The sequence below is a fragment of the Cyprinodon tularosa genome, unplaced genomic scaffold, assembly GCF_016077235.1.
Source record: "Cyprinodon tularosa strain WSP-4 unplaced genomic scaffold, ASM1607723v1 ctg1302, whole genome shotgun sequence".
Classification (NCBI taxonomy): Eukaryota; Metazoa; Chordata; class Actinopteri; order Cyprinodontiformes; family Cyprinodontidae; genus Cyprinodon; species Cyprinodon tularosa.
The window spans coordinates 13,123-31,356 of NW_024038118.1; the positions used below are offsets into that span (position 1 = coordinate 13,123).

The 18,234-nt window shown below is 41.1% G+C and overlaps 1 protein-coding gene across 3 annotated transcripts in view; it reads right to left on the bottom strand.

Moving 5' to 3' along the window:
* Positions 1-9,816: 9,816 nt before the first annotated feature.
* The window catches only part of xpo7 (exportin 7), a 39,271-nt gene continuing 30,853 nt past the window's right edge, over positions 9,817-18,234 (bottom strand). For 2 of the 3 annotated variants that reach the window (XM_038277368.1, XM_038277367.1), the window contains exons 22-28: positions 16,466-16,548; positions 16,173-16,387; positions 13,908-14,046; positions 13,675-13,832; positions 13,494-13,592; positions 13,296-13,423; positions 9,817-11,971 (exon numbers count right to left, since the gene is read on the bottom strand). In XM_038277368.1, coding sequence (XP_038133296.1) covers positions 11,878-11,971; positions 13,296-13,423; positions 13,494-13,592; positions 13,675-13,832; positions 13,908-14,046; positions 16,173-16,387; positions 16,466-16,548 — 916 coding nt within the window. In that variant the 3' untranslated portion in view covers positions 9,817-11,877. Of the gene's footprint in view, positions 11,972-13,271; positions 13,424-13,493; positions 13,593-13,674; positions 13,833-13,907; positions 14,047-16,172; positions 16,388-16,465; positions 16,549-18,234 lie in introns of those variants that run through there. The other variant, XM_038277371.1, reaches the window with a different exon arrangement.

Sequence of the window (18,234 nt, forward strand, 5' to 3'; positions counted from 1 at the left end):
CCTTAGTGTCTGGGCCTGTTCTCTGACCTCCCAGAAGAAATAATTTAACAGAAATGTCCTCATCTCCCTTGGTTGATGGTAAGATGGAGTCTGATCTGGTTTCAGTTCATTTTATTTCCATAGCACCGATTCACAACACGCCATCTCAAGGCCCTTTCCAGTTCACCAGATCATCCAGTCAAACTGATTCAAAGTTTTCTATATAAGGAAAACCAGAGGCTGCACTGACTCATTGACTCAAAGGCAATCCTTCACACTAAGCATGCTTGTAGCGACAGTGGAGAGGAACAACTCCCTTTTAGTGTTAGCTGCCATCTGCTGTGACCGACTGGGGTTCAAGGAGACAGAAGCAAACATAGAAAAAGAAGCATAGATACAAAAGGCAACTGTCAACCAGCTCCACAGGTGGCGCCGTCCAGGCAGAAGAGCTCTGAGCCAGCTCCCATGTCAGAGGATGAAGAGAGCACATCCAGTTAGTCACAGGCTCTGTTCGAAAACCTAGGACGGGTCCTCCAAGGACGCGGTCTACCTAGACTGGATCCTTCGAAGTCCTTGAAAATAAGGAGACCGGAAGAGTTCTGGCTGTGAATTCGACCAGGTCTACCCTTTGGCGGGTTTTACCGCCGTATGCTCTGTTGCTTAGCAACCGTGAACGTTGACACACAAAGCAGGAAAAAAATGAATACAGAAGTTTTCAAAACTGTTTATTTATTTCTTTTTTATTGTGAAGTGAACAAAGACTACACTCACGAGAATCCAGAGTGGAATAAATGTTCCAACAGCCGGGAGCAGGAACAAATAAAATCAAATGTATAGGAACCTTAGTCAGTTAAATAACCTGCTGCTGTCATTCTGCACATCTCTGATGTTGCTGCTATTTTCAAATATCCATTACTGTAAAAATGTCCATAGCTGCATATTGGTTATTTATTCCCCAGTTTTATATTGTTAAAGCACTTTACAGGATTGTATTGTTTATATTTTAACTCTTCCTTATTATGTTATTCTTATACATTTTTCTAAGGTCCTCATTTGTGTGACCATTTTCAATAATCTTTCTGCTGCTGTAAATTTTCCCATTGTGGGAAAATAAAGGGATTTTCTATTCTATAAAAGGGGTAGAAAGATATAAGTAAATCTAAATATATTTATTAAAAAATATATCTGCAAAATCTCTAATATTCAACAACAAAAAATACGAAGTTAAGCATATTGTGCAAAATAGCAATAAAAAGATAAAAATCCTATCAGATTTATAGTCCCCACCCTGCAGATATATTAGAATCTGTCCTTAAATTCCAGCCAAACCCATTTACACAGTAACAGATAAAAACCTTTAGATAAACCAAACATTACTGCCACATATCTGACTCAGTAACCATTAAAACAACTATTTTTCATTAATCTCAGACGGAACTATTAAATGACTTGTATTATATTAAACTGAACTTCCTATTTTCACCACTGTTCGGCGCCAAGTAACCTTTCCTCTGATCACAGCTTGCTTGGTCTCGTAATGAATCCTGGGATATCCAAGAATACCGAGGATACATCAGACCCGTCCTTCAAATCGGGCAAAAAGAAGGACGCATTTTAAGGCCGCATAACGAGGACTCTTGGAATCCGACCAGACCTCGGCGCCGCGCTATGACGTAATCGTACTTCGAATCTGGCCTTCTAAGGATGCGTCCTAGGTTTTCGAACAGAGCCACAGTCAGAGAAACAGGACTACACTGAAAAACAGGCCGACCTCCAACATCTTTAAACAAAGGTGTTGATGGAAGCAGCATCAATAATTTGGATGCTTACCAGCGGTGGTTTGTGATTAGTTACATTTACATGAGTAAAAATTTGTACACAATCTTTTGCTGTACTTCCTACTTTTACTTGAGTAATATTCTTGTAAAGTATCGCTGCTCCTACTATAGTAAAATCTCTGACTGTTGCAGATTCCTTCTTCTGTGAGTCTTTAGAACAATTACAAAATCAGGTAAACATCCAGATAACAGTGGAAGTGCGTTATACTTTCAATTCAGTTTTATATAGCGCCAATTCACAACACAAGTAATCTCAAGGCACTTTCCAGTTCACCAGATCATCCAGTTAGATTGATTCAAAGTTTTCTATCTAAGGAAAACCAGCTGATTGCATCAACTCATTGACTCGACAGCAATCCCTCACACTAAGCATGCTGGTAGCAACAGTGGAGAGGAAAAACTCCCTATGAACTGGAAGAAACCTCCCAGGAAACAAACAGCCAGGCAGAAGAGCTCAGAGCCAACTACCATGACAGAGGATGAAGAGAACACATCCAGCCAGTCACAGTCAGAGAAACAGGACTACACTGGAAAACCTATAGCAGCATAACTATAGAGATAGCTCAGGATAACCTGAGCCACTCTATAAGCTTTATCAAAAAGGAAAGTTTTAAGCCTAGCCTTAAAAGTAGACAGGGTGTCTGCCTCACGGACTAAAACTGGTAGTTGGTTCCACAGGAGAGGAGCCTGATAACTAAAAGATCTGCCTCCCATTCTATTTTTAGAAATTCTAGGAACCACTAGTAAACCTGCAGATTGAGAGCGAAGTGCTCTGTTAGGAACAGAAGGAACAATCAGATCTCTGATATCAGATGGAGCTTGGCCATTTAAGGCTTTATATGTGAGAAGGAGGATTTTAAATTCTATTCTGGATTTAACAGGAAGCCAATGAAGAGAAGCCAGGATAGGAGAGATATGATCTCTCTTTTAAATTTTAATCAGAACTCTGGCTGCAGCATTTTGGATCAGCTGAAGGCTTTTAACTACAGTTTGTGGACTTCCTGATAGTAAAGAATTACAATAGTCCAGCCTTGAAGTAACAAATGCATGGACTAGTTTCTCAGCATCACCCCTGGACAGGAGATTTCTAATTTTTGCAATATTTCTCAGATGAAAGATGAAAGAAGGAAATTCTAGAAACCTCTTTGATCTGGGATTTAAATGACAGGTCCTGATCAAAAATAACACCAAGATTTTTTACTTTATTATCTGAAATCAGTTTAATCCCATCCAAATGAAGTGACTGGCTAATCAGCTTCTTTTTCAGAGACTCTGGTCCAAAGACTATAACTTCTGTTTTGTCTGCATTCAGAAGCAGAAAGTTAAGAGTCATCCAGGTTTTTATGTCTTCAGACATGCCTGTAATCTATGTAATGAGTTAGCTTCATCTGGATTTATGGACAGATATAGCTGGGTATCATCAGCATAACAGTGGAAATTAATTCCATGCTGTCTAATAACTCTACCAATTGGGAGCATGTATAAAGTAAAGAGAATTGGTCCTAGCACTGATCCCTGTGGTACTCCACAGGTAACCTTTGAGCATGATGAAGATCTGTCATTAACATGAACAAACTGAAATCGATCAGATATATAAGATTTAAACCAGTCTAGTGCTGTTCCTTTAATTCCAACAAAATATTCAAGTCTTTCTAAAAGAATATTATGATCAACTGTATCAAATGCAGCACTAAGATCCAACAGGACGAGCACAGATACAAGTCCATTATCTGAGGCCATGAGAATATCATTAGTGACTTTCACCAGAGCTGTTTCAGTGCTATGATGAGCTCTAAAGCCAGACTGAAACTCTTCAAAAAGTTCATTATGGTGTAAATGATCACACACTTGTTTGGCAACTACTTTCTCAAGAATTTTAGATACTGTAAGAAAGGAAGATTGGATATAGGTCTATAATTGACCAAGTCATCTGGGTCAAGAGACGGTTTCTTAAGCAGAGGTTTAATTCCAGCAACCTTAAAAGCTTTAGGTACATATCCCTGTAACAGAGATAGATTAATCACATCTAAAATGGAGGAGGAGATCAAAGGGAATACCTCCTTAAATAACCTGGTTGGAACTGGATCTTACTCTGAAAGTTCAACTGGGTCAAAGCAGTCTAAACCCGGTTCATATTCCATGACTACCTCAGATGCTGCCTCACCTTCCAGAGATAAACCAATTGTAGTTAGAGTGCTAATGATCTTAGTTATAATATGATCGAATTTATTTATAAAGAATCCCATAAAATCATTGCTGCTAAGAGCAGGTGGAATGGACGGTTCAACAGAGCTATGGCTCTGGGTGAGTTTGGCAACTTTATTAAAAAGAAATCTAGGATTATTCTTATTCTCCTCTATTAATGAGGAGAAATATGCTGCTCTTGCTTTACAAAGGGTCCTCTTATACAGCAGTAAAAAAAATTTCCAGACTAAGAAGGACTCCCGTAGGCCTGTGGAGCGATATTTTCTTTCCAGTTTCCTAGCATTTTGCTTCAAAGTGGCACAGCTCTGCATTAAACTAAGGAGCTAGCTTTCTATTTTTAACGGTTTTGGGGTCATCAGTAACTTTGCCATTCAAATTAAGTTTTATTTGTCTTTGCTTTTCAAGTTTGAAGAAATAGCTAGAGTTTTGTTCTCCCTCTTCTAACCATTTAGCTTGTGAACGTACACATGCTCATTTTGCTTTATTAATGTAAATTTGATCAAGTTTAATTTGAAGGCTTTGTAACTTCGCTCTCTGTTGTTAAATGATAATTGATAAATTGTGAGGAAGAGTAGAAGACAATGAAATCAGCTCAGAGACCAACTTTATTTTCTCCTTTATGCTATTTTTTATTCTACTTGGCCCAGCTTTACTTAAGATCTTTCATAATTCATATTTTAAAAGCTCCCAGTAACGTCCATAGTTTTTTTTCAAATTGTGTTTGTTTTAAGAGTTCTGCAATTTTTAATTTTTGATTGCTAAACAAACAATTTTTTTGTTAAGAAGGGAGTTATTCGTCTTCCAATAGGCAGGGTTCCTTTTAGTAGTTCTATCAGGGGAAATACAACAAAATGCCTTTATGATCAGTAAGGGGTGCTTGAATAATCTCAGCTTTGCAGTTGGAATGTTGTCAGGAGGCAGATATTAGCCAAAAGTCCATACTTGAGTGTTGTGAGCCAGCTTTATTTATCCATGTAAAGTTTTTTAAGTTTGGATTATTCACCCTCCAAATATCTATTAAACCTAACTCATTCATAAAGTCAACAATCTGAGAATTTATTCTATGCTTGCTAGGCCATCTGTCAACATCATCATTAACAGTGATGTTGAAATCTCCTCCTAAAATTATTTTAATATCGTTAAATTTTTTAAGATAAGCATCAATACTGGCGTCAATGTTTCAAATAGCCTGACATTTTCCTTGGTGTCATTATATCCATCAATGTTGCTAATGAGAAAGAGAAATTTATCACATTTGATAACAGTGAGAATATAGTGTCCATATGGGTCGGCTTCGGTGGAGATTATGCTGCCATTAAATTTCTGTTTCAAAGTTAATGAGTTCCACAAATCCTCTCCCCCCTGAGCTTTCCAAAGTTTATAGTCACTGTCCATGGAATGAGTCTCCTGAAGCAAACAAAAATCAGCACCATCATTTTTTGAAAACAGAAAGAAAGCTTTTCTTTTAGTGATACCCCTCAGTCCTCCAGCTTTAACTGAGAATAATTTTAACATTGTAACGAAAAACCAAACCAGACAAGTGTTTGAGTTTTAATCAAACTTAACTGGGAACATAGAAGTTTTCCTCCATAACAAGTTGAATGGGATCTGACGAAACAGTCATTCAATTTCCTTTCTGTCAATAAAACCTCGTCCTCCTACAAAGTAAGCGATCTTCTTATGCTTTAGGGCTTGTTGGATTGTTGGCCACAGCCGGTCTTCCAAAGAAAGATCTTCTTTGAACAGGAGGTTTCTTTGCTTCAAGTAGCCAGAGTTCTTTGCCGTTTTCCAGATCATGTTGCGTAAATGCTTCATAGAGAATTGGATGATGATATCTCAAGGGTGTGGTTTGTTTGGATGTATTCTACCTAGCCGATATACTTAATCAATCACCTCCAGAAGCTTCTTCTTGTAGTTTGGAATTATATTCTCACATACTTCCATCACCTTGAGCCTAACATCCTCCGCTCCTTCTTCAGGCATGCTGCAGAGCCGTAGATTCTACCGCTTCCTCTGCTTGAATCTTTTCCTCAGCTTTGCTGACTCAGCTGACCATGCTGAGATTTTTGATATCTTGTATGTCAGTGGAAAAAAAAATTAATAGTGGACTTCAAGTCATCGATGGATTTCCCAATAGATGCCCCTTGCTCCTCAATAGCTAGCTTTAGCACCGTTATCACATTCTCTGCTGTGGCTTGCTCCATTTGAATTTTCTAGGTAGATGGTGACTTCGTAGGAGTAGGTACCAGATAACCTTCAGTTTTGCATTTTGTTGTCGAGGTTGAAGACATTACAAATATATTCTGTCTATAAAGTTGTAGGAAAGTATTGTCCCGTCAGCAAGGCCAAATGATGTCGGCACCACGATGGTACCTTAGTTCAACGGACCTATTTAGTTCAGGGACCAGTCTCATGATTGGCTCCGTCGCACCGTGTCCCTGCTGTGATCCGCTCCTCTTGCTCCTGCATATACAAACACACGCTGGGCAGAAGCATTGACTGTGGAGTCAGGAGATATTGGTTTTGTCCTCCCAACAAGGCAAAACCCTGCAGCTGTCAGTGGAAAACGTTAAGGCTGATTTATACTTCGAAACCAGCTCCTCTGCTTAGGTGTCGCAGTGACCAAAAAACCGTCCCCGCCCCCTCCGCTGCTCCTCTCCCAAAATGTAACTGACCGCAGACAGGAGGCTGGCTTGTAAAACTGCAAAATCATGGAATAAAACAAAAAAGAAATCATGCACAATCCAAAATATTTAAAGATTAACACTTTTAAAGTAAAACCAATTTCCACTGTGTGACACAAGCACCATAAATGAAGCAGCACGCGTGTGGCTAGCTTCCAGCCATGGCGTCCTGCACGAGCATTGGGGGGTCGATTAGTTCATGTAGCAGGGTACTCACACGGGGGAGGGACCACCAGACAACCATGATTGACGTGTCAGGAACCAATCGTGTACAACGGACGTCTTTTGTGATTGGTTGGGGTTATTCATTAATTTCTCACTGTATTGAATATTTATTTTAGTTTCACTTCCAGACTTTCTATTTCACTGCTCGCTAAGCGGCTGTGGGGAGATCTTTAAACCACATGGTAAAAAATCCATCATGAAAAGATCACCTACTGCACCTTTAAACGGATTAGAACTATGTCATTAGGGATCAAAGTATTGGTTCAGGGTTTGTCCCTAGACTCTGTGATTCTCCGTCCATATTGTAGAAGCTCCAACTTGTCCTGAAGTGGATGATTGAGGAGAGGATAAAGTTTTACCTTTTGAGTGATGGTCTTTCAAAATGTTTTGTTTGATTATAAAATTGACGACTAATCCTTTTCCCCAGCCATATTTACTGTTAATTTAATTTCACAACCACTTCAGTAGACCTCACAGGTACCAGAATATTCCTCCAAGCCAATGGGGACCCTGGGAAGGCAAGGCAAGGCAAGGCAAATTTATTTGTATAGCACAATTCAGTAGAAAGTCAATGCAAAGTGCTTTACATGATTAAAATACAGGAAAATAAAACAGAATCAAAGCAAGTAGGAAAAAAAAAATAAAAAAATAAAAAATGCAGAAACAAAATAGAACATTAAAAACATTTTGACTAAAGAAAATAAAAAAAGTTGAGCTAATGATGTTTCAGTTGAACTGTTTAACTTGAACAGTCGAAGGCAATCCTAAACAAATGTGTTTTTAGTCTTGATTTAAGGTAAGGTAACTATAACCCTGAAATGCTGGCAGCCAGTCTTCAAGTTCAGATATTCTTCAAACACTGGATGTTAATCTCATTCAAGTTAAACTATAAACCGTTTATTTTTTAACGCTACTCTGTTTACTGATTATCTCACACAACAAACCCCTTTTGGACAATAAAATTCAACAGCACTCTCCTCTCTGTTGTTCCATTTATAGATAACTACAAATAACATTCTTCCTGATAAAAATCACACTCCTAGACTGAACTGTAATAATATATTTTTTAAATGACATTTTTGTCGGAGAAACTGAATTTTAGAGCAGAAAAAAATACATAAAACTAAATTATACTAGTAATAATTAAGTTTTATATATGTAGAAATGTTTATGTATTCCAAGTGGCTATTTAGACATTTATCAGCTTGACTGAAATGTATTTATACCTGGAATAAATTTCCTCATAGTCAAAAATGAGGACCTATAAATAAGGAATATGGAAATCTGAAATTAATTTATAAACATCTAGAATGTTTATTCTTGATGTGGAGAATGTCATTTTGTTTGACATGGTCATTTAAACTATCAGGAATACATATTCAGTAAAACTAATACATATCAAAATGGCTTGCCATAGCCTGTTGTGACCATGATGTCATTAGGGTTTATTTCTTGAATGGTAGTAGATCAATGAATCTATTTAGGTGAAATCTTCTTCCTTTTACTCCGGCAGAATTAAATAATCTATTTGTGTAATCTGAAAAACATTTTAGTAGTTCTACATTTACTGTTAATATAACTAAATAAAACAATCCACGTCGCTCATATTAAACAAACCATAGACACATAAATCTCCCTATAAATATTTAATTCTCTGTGCAAAAGTGCCGATCATTCTTTAATAAGATCAGAGGCGCAGCCAGAACATTTAATTGGGGGTGGCCAGTCAAAAACCAATGTACACTGAGGGGGGGCTGAAAGCAGAGAGGTGTAAGAACCTCAGGGTCAATCCACACAGTTCCAACAGGAACGAACACAACATCCATATTTTCTAAATAAAGACAAACTTTACTTCCCTGCAGCCTTTGCTAACAAATAGACGCATCTATTTAAACATCTATGCTGTCTAAATTAAAGCTAGAGTGGACCAGATTTCTGGGGCGAACATCTTTTCCACCGTCATTACTTACCTACTTTAACCAAACGTTGTTCTGCATAAAAGTAATATTTACCTGTACTAATATCTACATTAATGGATGTTTATGTTATTAAATTATTTATCTATGATTTCACTGAAGACTTTTAGATGACTTGCAGAGATGCCTCATTTTCTCCTTACCTCATATAACCAATCTAGTTCTAAAAAGAGCAGGAATTCTGTATCTTTTTGTGTTTATATTGATGTGCGTAATTAACCTCAGCGCTTTAGTTGTCAAGTAATTAATAGTAATAGTAAAAATGTTTAATAAGTTTCAACATTCCCCTCGAGAGGGTTTCTGCTGCTACAGTCTGTATTAGAGGGAAAAAAATGGTAGGGGTGGCCAATGATATCCCATGGTCACCTCAGGCCACCGATCTAGCTCCGCCCCTGAATAAAAGCTCTTTAGTTATTATTCTTTACCGTAAAAGTTTAGAAAAAACGATCTACTGGACTTGGTTTTTAAGGTTTGAAGACGTTTCGCAGGAAGCTTTCTCAATTGAATTGAGAAAGCTTCCTGCGAAACGTCTTCAAACCTTGAAACCCAAGTCCAGTAGATCGTTTTTTCTAAACTTTTACAGAATGACTATAACCTGGATGACTGAGAATCTTCATCAGCTTATGCTGCTATAGGCGTAGGCTGCTTGAGGACATTTGGACCACTTTTTTTTATCAAACTTCATTTTGGGTTTATTGTAGTTTCATCTGGACTCGTTGACTGTTACACTATTCTGCTTGTTTTATCGCAGTTTCTCTGCTTAACTGTTCCTTCTCCTAGACCTATGGAGCTAGATTACCGTTACCTTATATTATATGACATATTTATATATCAGTGCTTCTGAAGTTTCAGTTTCTATGCAGATTCAGAGCGCCGGAGAGAAGAGGAACAGACACACATGCAGAGCAGTGATGTAAAAATCAATGAGGTTTATTTGCAGTCACAATGCTTACACTATATGTAGCAGACATCCAAACGACTCAAACAGCTATTCACTCTATGGACCCAACACATTCGCATCAGGGAAACAAACCAAACTTAGGAACACCCGTGAGTGCTGACATGATTAGAGATGAGCTAGTTGTCACAGTTAGCAGCAACATCTTACAGAGTAACGTGTTGCTAGAGACTCCTTCCCACTGTTTGGTCTTCTAGTCGGGTTCTTCAGGCTGAACTGGTTCTCCTTCCGGGTGAGCGACGTCTCCATGCTGGCTTCCCCTTCCGAGTCTTTCTGCAACACCGCCACACACATATATACACACTCACACACACACACCGTGGCCATTTGAGCTCTACCGCAGGTTCACCAAGTAACAACACACCCACACACACACACCAGGCAAAAAAGAGCCACTCCAATCCACTCACACACAACATGAACACACCAAAAGGACTTCACTGCAGGACCTAGATGGGGGTCCGAGGAATCCAGAGTGTAAACAAATGGTGGGTAGTGCACTGAGCCTGCCAGAGGGGAAACAGAGCTGCAACCGGGCCGCTAACATGTCAGTAAGAAGTGCCGCCTACTGGAGGCGCCAGACTTTAAAGGAAAATTCTGCTGTTTCTTTTTTAGCTCAGGGATGTTTCTGATTAGCCGCAAACATTCAGGCTTCGTCTGCTACAGAAATGTTCCAAACCAGATGCATGATTCAGAGAGTGAAAGAAAGAAAGACTCAAGCTGCACGGTGAGGCAGACATGAGGAATGATGCAGAGAAGATGAGAAATGCTTCTGCAGCTCCTTAAGCTGATGTCCCACAATGTTCTGATGAAATCCACTAAAAAGACAGATTTGTCTGCTTTGCAGTTTATTATAAAGCTCTCTCAGGGATCTACTACATAATTAATTAGATCTAGATTAATTCGATGTCCTACATAATTTGTTTTAGAACAAAGTTGTTGGTATCAGTTCCTAATCCTACTTCCAGATGACCGGACCTCAGCCTCTTCAGGGTTGATGAGAAGCAGAAGCAGAGTGAAAGGAGGAGCCCTAAATGTTGCAGCAGATCAGTGACATCCAGATGTTTAGCTAAGGCTGCGTGGGCTTCAGGGCAGCCTAAAGGTGACCGTACAGCAAGCAGAACATTATAACCACTACCTTTGACTGGTGTTTTCTCACAATTAGTAGGTCTAGTGGAAACGGCGGTGGGAATGTTCATCAGGTGCTTGATTCTAGGTTCACTTAGTGTCACGTTCCAAAAAAACTAAATAAATAAAAGAGCCGGTGGAGCCGTCTGCTGCTGAACGGCCCGGATGGAGAAGCTGGACTGGAAACAGCAGAATGGACCTTTAGGGGGCGCCTCCTGCTGCTGCAAGACTATTTACATCACTTCAAGCAGAGACTAAGAAAAATGTACAGCATGGCGCTCTGACTCCCTTATGTTAGTGTGTGGACCTCTGCTCCCTCACCCTTCCACCTCACCCCCCCTTCCCTTCCCTTCTCCCACGCAGACGGACAGTTTGCACTAACTCACTACACTGTAAAAAGCTCAATCACACGTGGGTTTTTTTTGTCTCAATCCATCCTCTGGTTGAAATTCATTCATTATAAACATTGTTCAAAATGTTACCAAAAGAAAATGTACACTTGGTTCTGGGTGTTTCTATACAAGGCAGGCAGAAGCGGATTACTACGGTTACCGGTACTCCTTCCCTGTGTCCCGTTCCTCCGTTCCAGCCGCAGCACTCTGGCCTTCCTCTCTGTGGTTCAGAGTGCCCAGACATGCACCCCCCCCTTCCGACAGCCAGATGAGTCAGACCGACGTGGACTGGCTTTAAAATAGATCTGTATATATTTATATATGCTTATATCAAAAAGAAGGCGGGAAAGTTTAGCCAATGTGGTGTCTTGGTGAGGAGATGATCCCGTGGGCGTCCCGGCCCGGGGAAGGAGGGGGCGGGGGGATGCAGGGTGGGTGAGGGGGAGGGGGGGAAGCCCGCTCTGCGGCTGGGGGAGACTGCCGTGTGGAATGTCAGCTCATCATGTCGTTGCTGTTTACGCCGTACGTTGAGTTCTTCATGCTGTCGTTGACTTCCCTCCGGAACACAGAGAGATTCTGCGTGAACCTGGACACACACACACACACACACACACACACACACACACACACACACGTCATTTACATTATACCTTTAAAGCATACATTAAAAATGGGGGTTAGTCATATTAGGCTCTGGCGTCTATAATGCTGCGTTCACCGGACGCAGCAGGCGCAGTGAGTTTACATGCAAAGTCAATGGTTGACGCGCGTCAAGGCGCAGCAAAAGGTCCTGCAGCTCGTTTTGAGCAGCAGGCGCAGCGCGTCGGACGCGTTTAAGCATCTGACACGCGCACCACGCCGCAAACACGCTGCTGCTCGAGATGGAAAAATGTAACTTTTGCTGTTCGACGTGCCGCATCAACCAATGAGAGAAGCTGATCTGGGAGCTGGCAGGGAGTCAGACACAGCACTGCTGATACAGGGCGCTGTGATCACTCCCCTGAAACAGTTTATTAACGCCTACATTGACTTGAAATGTCGAAACCTGCCAGAAAAATATGTTTGATTTTATTATCCTGGTGTCTGCAGGTTGGATTACATACATGAAAAAATGCCTTTGAGGCGCTGTGGTGGAAAAACTGAGAAGAGGTAACCAGGCATCAGACTGCTGCTGAAGGAGATTCCCAGTGACAGCGCATCACCGTACAACCGGTCTGAGCTGCTCCAACTTATTCTGGATGAACTGACTGCACAGATGAAGTTTTCAGGTTGACTTTCTCACTTAAAAACATATTAAAACTACTTTTTACCCACAGATCACAGTATATATAGCTGCCATTGTTACAGGCAGAGAAAGGATAGAGTAGCTCCGCCCACCACGCATCAGGGTCGTGAAGGATGCCATAAATGTTAAAGTCCAGTGGGTCGTTTTAAATTTTTTTTTTTTTTGGAATGACAATGACCTCAATGACTGAGAATCTTCAAGAAGAATGAAAAACCAACCTTCAATAGGGGGGGGGGGGGGGGGGGGGGGGGACTCAGATCTCAGCTTATAAAAAGCTTCAATGCAGCGATTGAGTTGATTCCTTCCCGCTATCATCGCAGCCCCAACCCCTTTACAGGAGAACAGAAGACCTCACCTATTCAGCCAGACCAACTATTCCCTCTAACGACCCCCCTTTCAGAGACATAGACCGGTATGGGGCATTGCAGGCTAACAAAGAAGCTAAACGACCCCCATTCCAGAGGGGGGGACCCGTTCATCCGTTTTAATTGCATGTTTTCTAAACTAAAACCAGGCTTTGTTGGACTGCTGGATAAAACCATGAACTAAACGCTATTTCTGACATTTTGAAGTGAAAAAGCTTCACATTACTGGGGCTTAAACTCACACAGGCAGCAGCACCCACCTGTCTCGATTCTTGGTTAGAAGGTTTCTCTCTATCCCCTCCATCAGGTTCTCGAAACATAAGTGCATGGCCTGCTGCTTCTCAGGAGGCTGGCTGCTCACGATGCTGTTTCTCAGGTCAGCAAAATACTGCAGGAAAGCCATTAAACGTTAGACACATGCCCCAGTCAGGTAGGACCTGGGGGCGGTGGGGGGGTACCTTCTCGTTTAGCAGAATGAGGCCGAGCAGCGGCCGGGACATGGACCACTGATTCCTGCAGTCCTCAAAGATGATAATGTTGAGTACAGTGGAGAGCATCTGCAGAACGAACACAGAGACAGCAGCTTTTTAGCCGAGGCAGCGCGTTTGAGGAAGAACTGACGGCAGCCGCTGGTCACACCTGCTGAATCATCTCCGGGTGCTGCTGCATGATGTGCAGGAAGCGGTCATCTGTTGCCATGGGAGTGGGCCTCTTCTTGGTGGAGCGGGACAGCTGCTTGAACAGGTAGGTGACTATGTGGTCCAAACTGGAGCAGCAGCCAGTGCACACCATCGTATCTGACGCACACAAACACGCATCAATTAAAACAGCCAAAACACACCAAGCCCCAAACCCACCGGCACGCAGCTTACCGAGCGCCGTCAGGCCTTCCGATATCGATGACAGAATGTACATGACCACGTGAGGCTCTAAACTGGAGATGAAGTTCATGTGATCCTGAGTCAGCACCTCCAGCAGAGAGTAAAAGGACTGGCTGAGCTTTGGGTAGTCCTGCAGGAGGAGGGAGCAGCAGCTTTTATTTCCTGCCTCTCAACAGAAACTTCGTTCCATAAAACGTTCAGCATTGACGCTTCTACTTTAATATGGAAGTAAATCTGTGTCGCTGGGATTTGAATTAAAAATGCCACTGAAATTTAAATGTTGCATGTTTGTACTTACTGTTTGTGTTAAAATATATTCAGAACACATTTTTGACATAAAAAAAAATTCATTGTCATTATTTCTACAGTTGAAATTTTATTTATTTTCTCCTAAAGCTAAAAATTCACATTACTATATCAAAGTGATTACATTTTCAATACCGTATTTTCACGACTATAAGGCGCACTTAAACGTCTTTTTTCCCCTAAAAATGTGCGGTGCGCCCTTTGGTGCGGTGCGCCCTATGTGTGTTGTAACTGCGACTTTTGAGACCACCTCATTGAGGAGATGATGAAAGAGTGGCTGAATGTAAGGAGACCAGGTGTTTTTTTCCCACTCCTCACCATCGCTGTTAATATGTAACTCCATGCGTGCCCATCTCACAGCTGATGTGAAAAACATGGGGAAACAAATTAACGCTGCTCGACATCGGTGTGAACCGGACCCAGCAGGTGCAGCAGAAGCAGCGAGTTTACATGCAAAGTCAATGGTTGACGCGCATATAGGCGCAGCAAAAGGTCCCGCAGCGCGTTTTGAGCAGCAGGCGCAGCGCGTCGGGAGCGCGCCGCCAACGCGCTGCAGCTCGAGATGGAAAAATTGAAGTTTTGCTGCTGGACGCGCCGCATCAACCAATCAGAGAAGCTGATCTGGGAGCTGACAGCGAGACAGACACATCGCTCTGATGACATATGATATTAAGGCAAATGAAAAAGACTGGATGGATGAGGAGATGATGAAAGAGTGGCTGAGGGAGGTGTAGGCTATGTGAGGAGACCAGGTGGTTTGACGAAAAGTGGAAGGCAGCGCCGGGCAAGTTACGCCATCGTTTGCGGATGGATTGTTGATGCTTGGACTAACGTGTCTGCTGGCACTGTTGTTCGAGCTTTCGCAAAAGCCGGCATTATTTCTGAGGAGCAGAAAGAGAAGAAGGGGAAACTGGCATGTCTGATTTAGCGCAGCTGTTTAATTCAGAAACAGAGGATGATGACTTTGATGGGTTTGATTAATACTTTGTAATAAATACATGAATAAAGCACAAACATACTCAGTTTTGCCCCCGCTGTATTTTTAAATACGCAGTAGAGGTATTTAAAGGTAGTAGAGGACTTGTACCTGTATATAAAAAACGCGCCCTATAGTCCGGTGCACCTGTGTGTTAAATACAGGAATGGGACACATAACAGACTGCGCCTTTTAGTACGGTGCGCCTTATGGTCGTGAAAATACGGTACTTATTTTTCAGTGTTAAAAAAATCTGCATATTAAAAAATTCAACGCCACGTGACTAAGAAACCGTAACGGGATTGGCTGGGTGTTGGACGCCACAATCCATTGCTAATGTCTGTGACCTGAAGTAACCCTTCCCTTTTTACACTGAATTTAGACGCCGAATTTAAGACAGTGAAATAGAGCCAGTTGAATCTCAGGAGGCTGAAAATATTGAGTTTGAATTTTGAAAGGTTGAATTTTTTTAACACTGAAAAATTAAACAGAAAAATAAATATTGAAAATGTAATCACTTTGAAATAGTAATGTGAATTTTTAGCTTGAAGAGAAAATAAATAAAATTTCAACTGTGTAGAAATAATGACAATGAATTTTTTTAGGCCAAAAATGTGTTGTGAATATATTTGAACACTGAAACAGTAAGAACAAACATACAACATTTAAATTTCAGTGGCATTTTTAATTCAAATCCCAGCGACACAGATTTACTTCCATGCTTTAAGCACAGAACCTGGGAACTTCAAGGGATGAGGGAGGAAATGATGGAGGCTGGGACACGAGATGAGGGAAAGACAAAAAAGGAAAGGAAGGAGGAAGATCTTATGAAGGAAAGGAGGATGAAAGGACACACGGACGGGAGGAGACTGGAAACAGATTTTAAAAAACCTTTTTCCAGAACGCAAACCTTCTGAATTGGATTTTTCCAGAGCTTTAATGAACCACGTGAGGCTGGGAGAGCGTGGACCTACCAGTAAGTCACTGTGAGGGATTGAGAGCAGCAGTTTGATGAATGTCTGCAAGGCGTTGTCCAGAGCGTCGTCGCCATAGAGACGAAAGACCCCGAAGTTGACATAGTTTCCGCTGAGCACCGCCTTCAGCATGGCGAAGCACACGCTGACGCCCTTCAGCTTCACGCCGTACACCTGGTCCTTGGGGACCTCTCCCAGAGTCAGGATCCGGTTCCCTGGGAATTAAAACAGACGAGCCGAGGTCACTCGGGTTCAGAGCGAACGCTGGACCTGTGAGGGTTTAGTCCCAGTACCGTATGTGGTGATCATCTTGCTGGTTTCTCTGAACAACAGGATTCCATTGGGAGACGACACATCAAACTGGAGCCTCTGAGATCTGCAGAGACAGATGGAGAGGAATCGGAAACCTTTAGGTTAAACCCAAACCTCGGATGTTTGAGTCTCTAGGACCACGCTTTAAGAGGATAACCAAGTTTGATGCCTACAGAGACCAGCTGGTGCTGCTGGGCCATGGTTTCACACCAGTTTCACACCAGTGATGCCTCCATTTGCAAATCAGATCAATAAAATAGTTTCTAATCATTTAATTTATTTTGCTTTTATTCTTTTAAGCAGCAAAATCACAAAGGGCCGTGTCACACCTCGCAGATTTAGTCACACCTTGCCTGACGTCCCAGAATCTTCTAAAACGCTGTCATACGCTGAACTTTCTATGTATTTTTTCAATTTTGGGCGTATACATAGAGTATTCATAACGAGTCCAGAACTTCTGCTCAAGGACAGCCTAACTTCTGCATAACGCACGGCAGCGTAATGCCTATGATATGATGCACAGTGTCCTGAGGGGGGCAGCGATGCGGCCGGAGGCACCCGGTCTGCATAAAAAGATGTCTTTGATCGCGGTATTAAAGGAAAAGTTTGCTCATATTCAGAATTCAAACTTCTTAAAGTCCTTTAAATATGAATTTATTCCATCCTGTTCAATAGATGATCAGTTTAATAAAGTATTTATGAACTGAATTCCTAAAATAATTGGTGTCGGAACCAGAATGGTTGAAATTCAAACAATGCCTCACCAAGCAGAGGAACAGCCTGGGATCAGCTGTTTCCCACACTGAGCTATCAGAGCTCATCAAAGCAGCTCAGGATGACAACAAACTAAAACTAGTTAAGTCAGTCTATCATTACACCCCCCCAATTAATCCAGTTTAAATGTGATTATAAGGGAGTTACTCAGAGGAGCTCCAGTTTTATAAAATACAGCTTTATAATATGACTTTATTTTGTATTTTAATTCCTCAATAACTTCCATGCAACCCATTTATGATATTTTTTATGAGTTGCAAAGAATAACATGCCAAAATTATTCTCAAGTTAAAAGGGTTAAATAAAATGTTTTTTATTTATAATCAGTTATTGCAAGTTCCATTTTTGGACATTAATACTTTTGACTGAGAGGGGGACTCCATGCCCAAAGGAGAACATGAGTCAAAAAAGGTTTGGAAACGCTGGCCTGCAGAATTATTGTTCAGACGGTACAACAGCACCATCTGCTGGACTTCATGGACAAGAACAGCTGCTGTGGCCGATCCATGCTGGAAGTCATCAGAACGGAAATCATTGGTCAAGGAAAAGTTGCTCATATTCAGAATTTAAACTTCTGAAAGTTCTTTAAATCTGAAATGATTCCATCCTGTTCAATAAATGATCAGTGTTTTTAATTAAGAGTCATTTTAATCTGAATGTGCTTTACTGGAGGCAGTGAACATATTAGTTTTGGCTATAAATAGTGACCCACTGATTATTCCCTGCTGACTTGACTTTTACTTCAAAGCTTTTTATTAAATTATTAAATTTCAAAACTTAAAAATGTAAATTATGATTTTTTATACTTATATATATATATATATATATAAGTGAGAGATGTTTAAACATTTTTTGCTGCATACTTGAATTTCTATTTATGTTAATAAACATTTGCCAAGTTCTTTCAAAAAACAACAATCTTTGGTTTATTGTCTCCGCTGACAGGATGGCGGACCCTACAGGCCTGAAGCGAGGC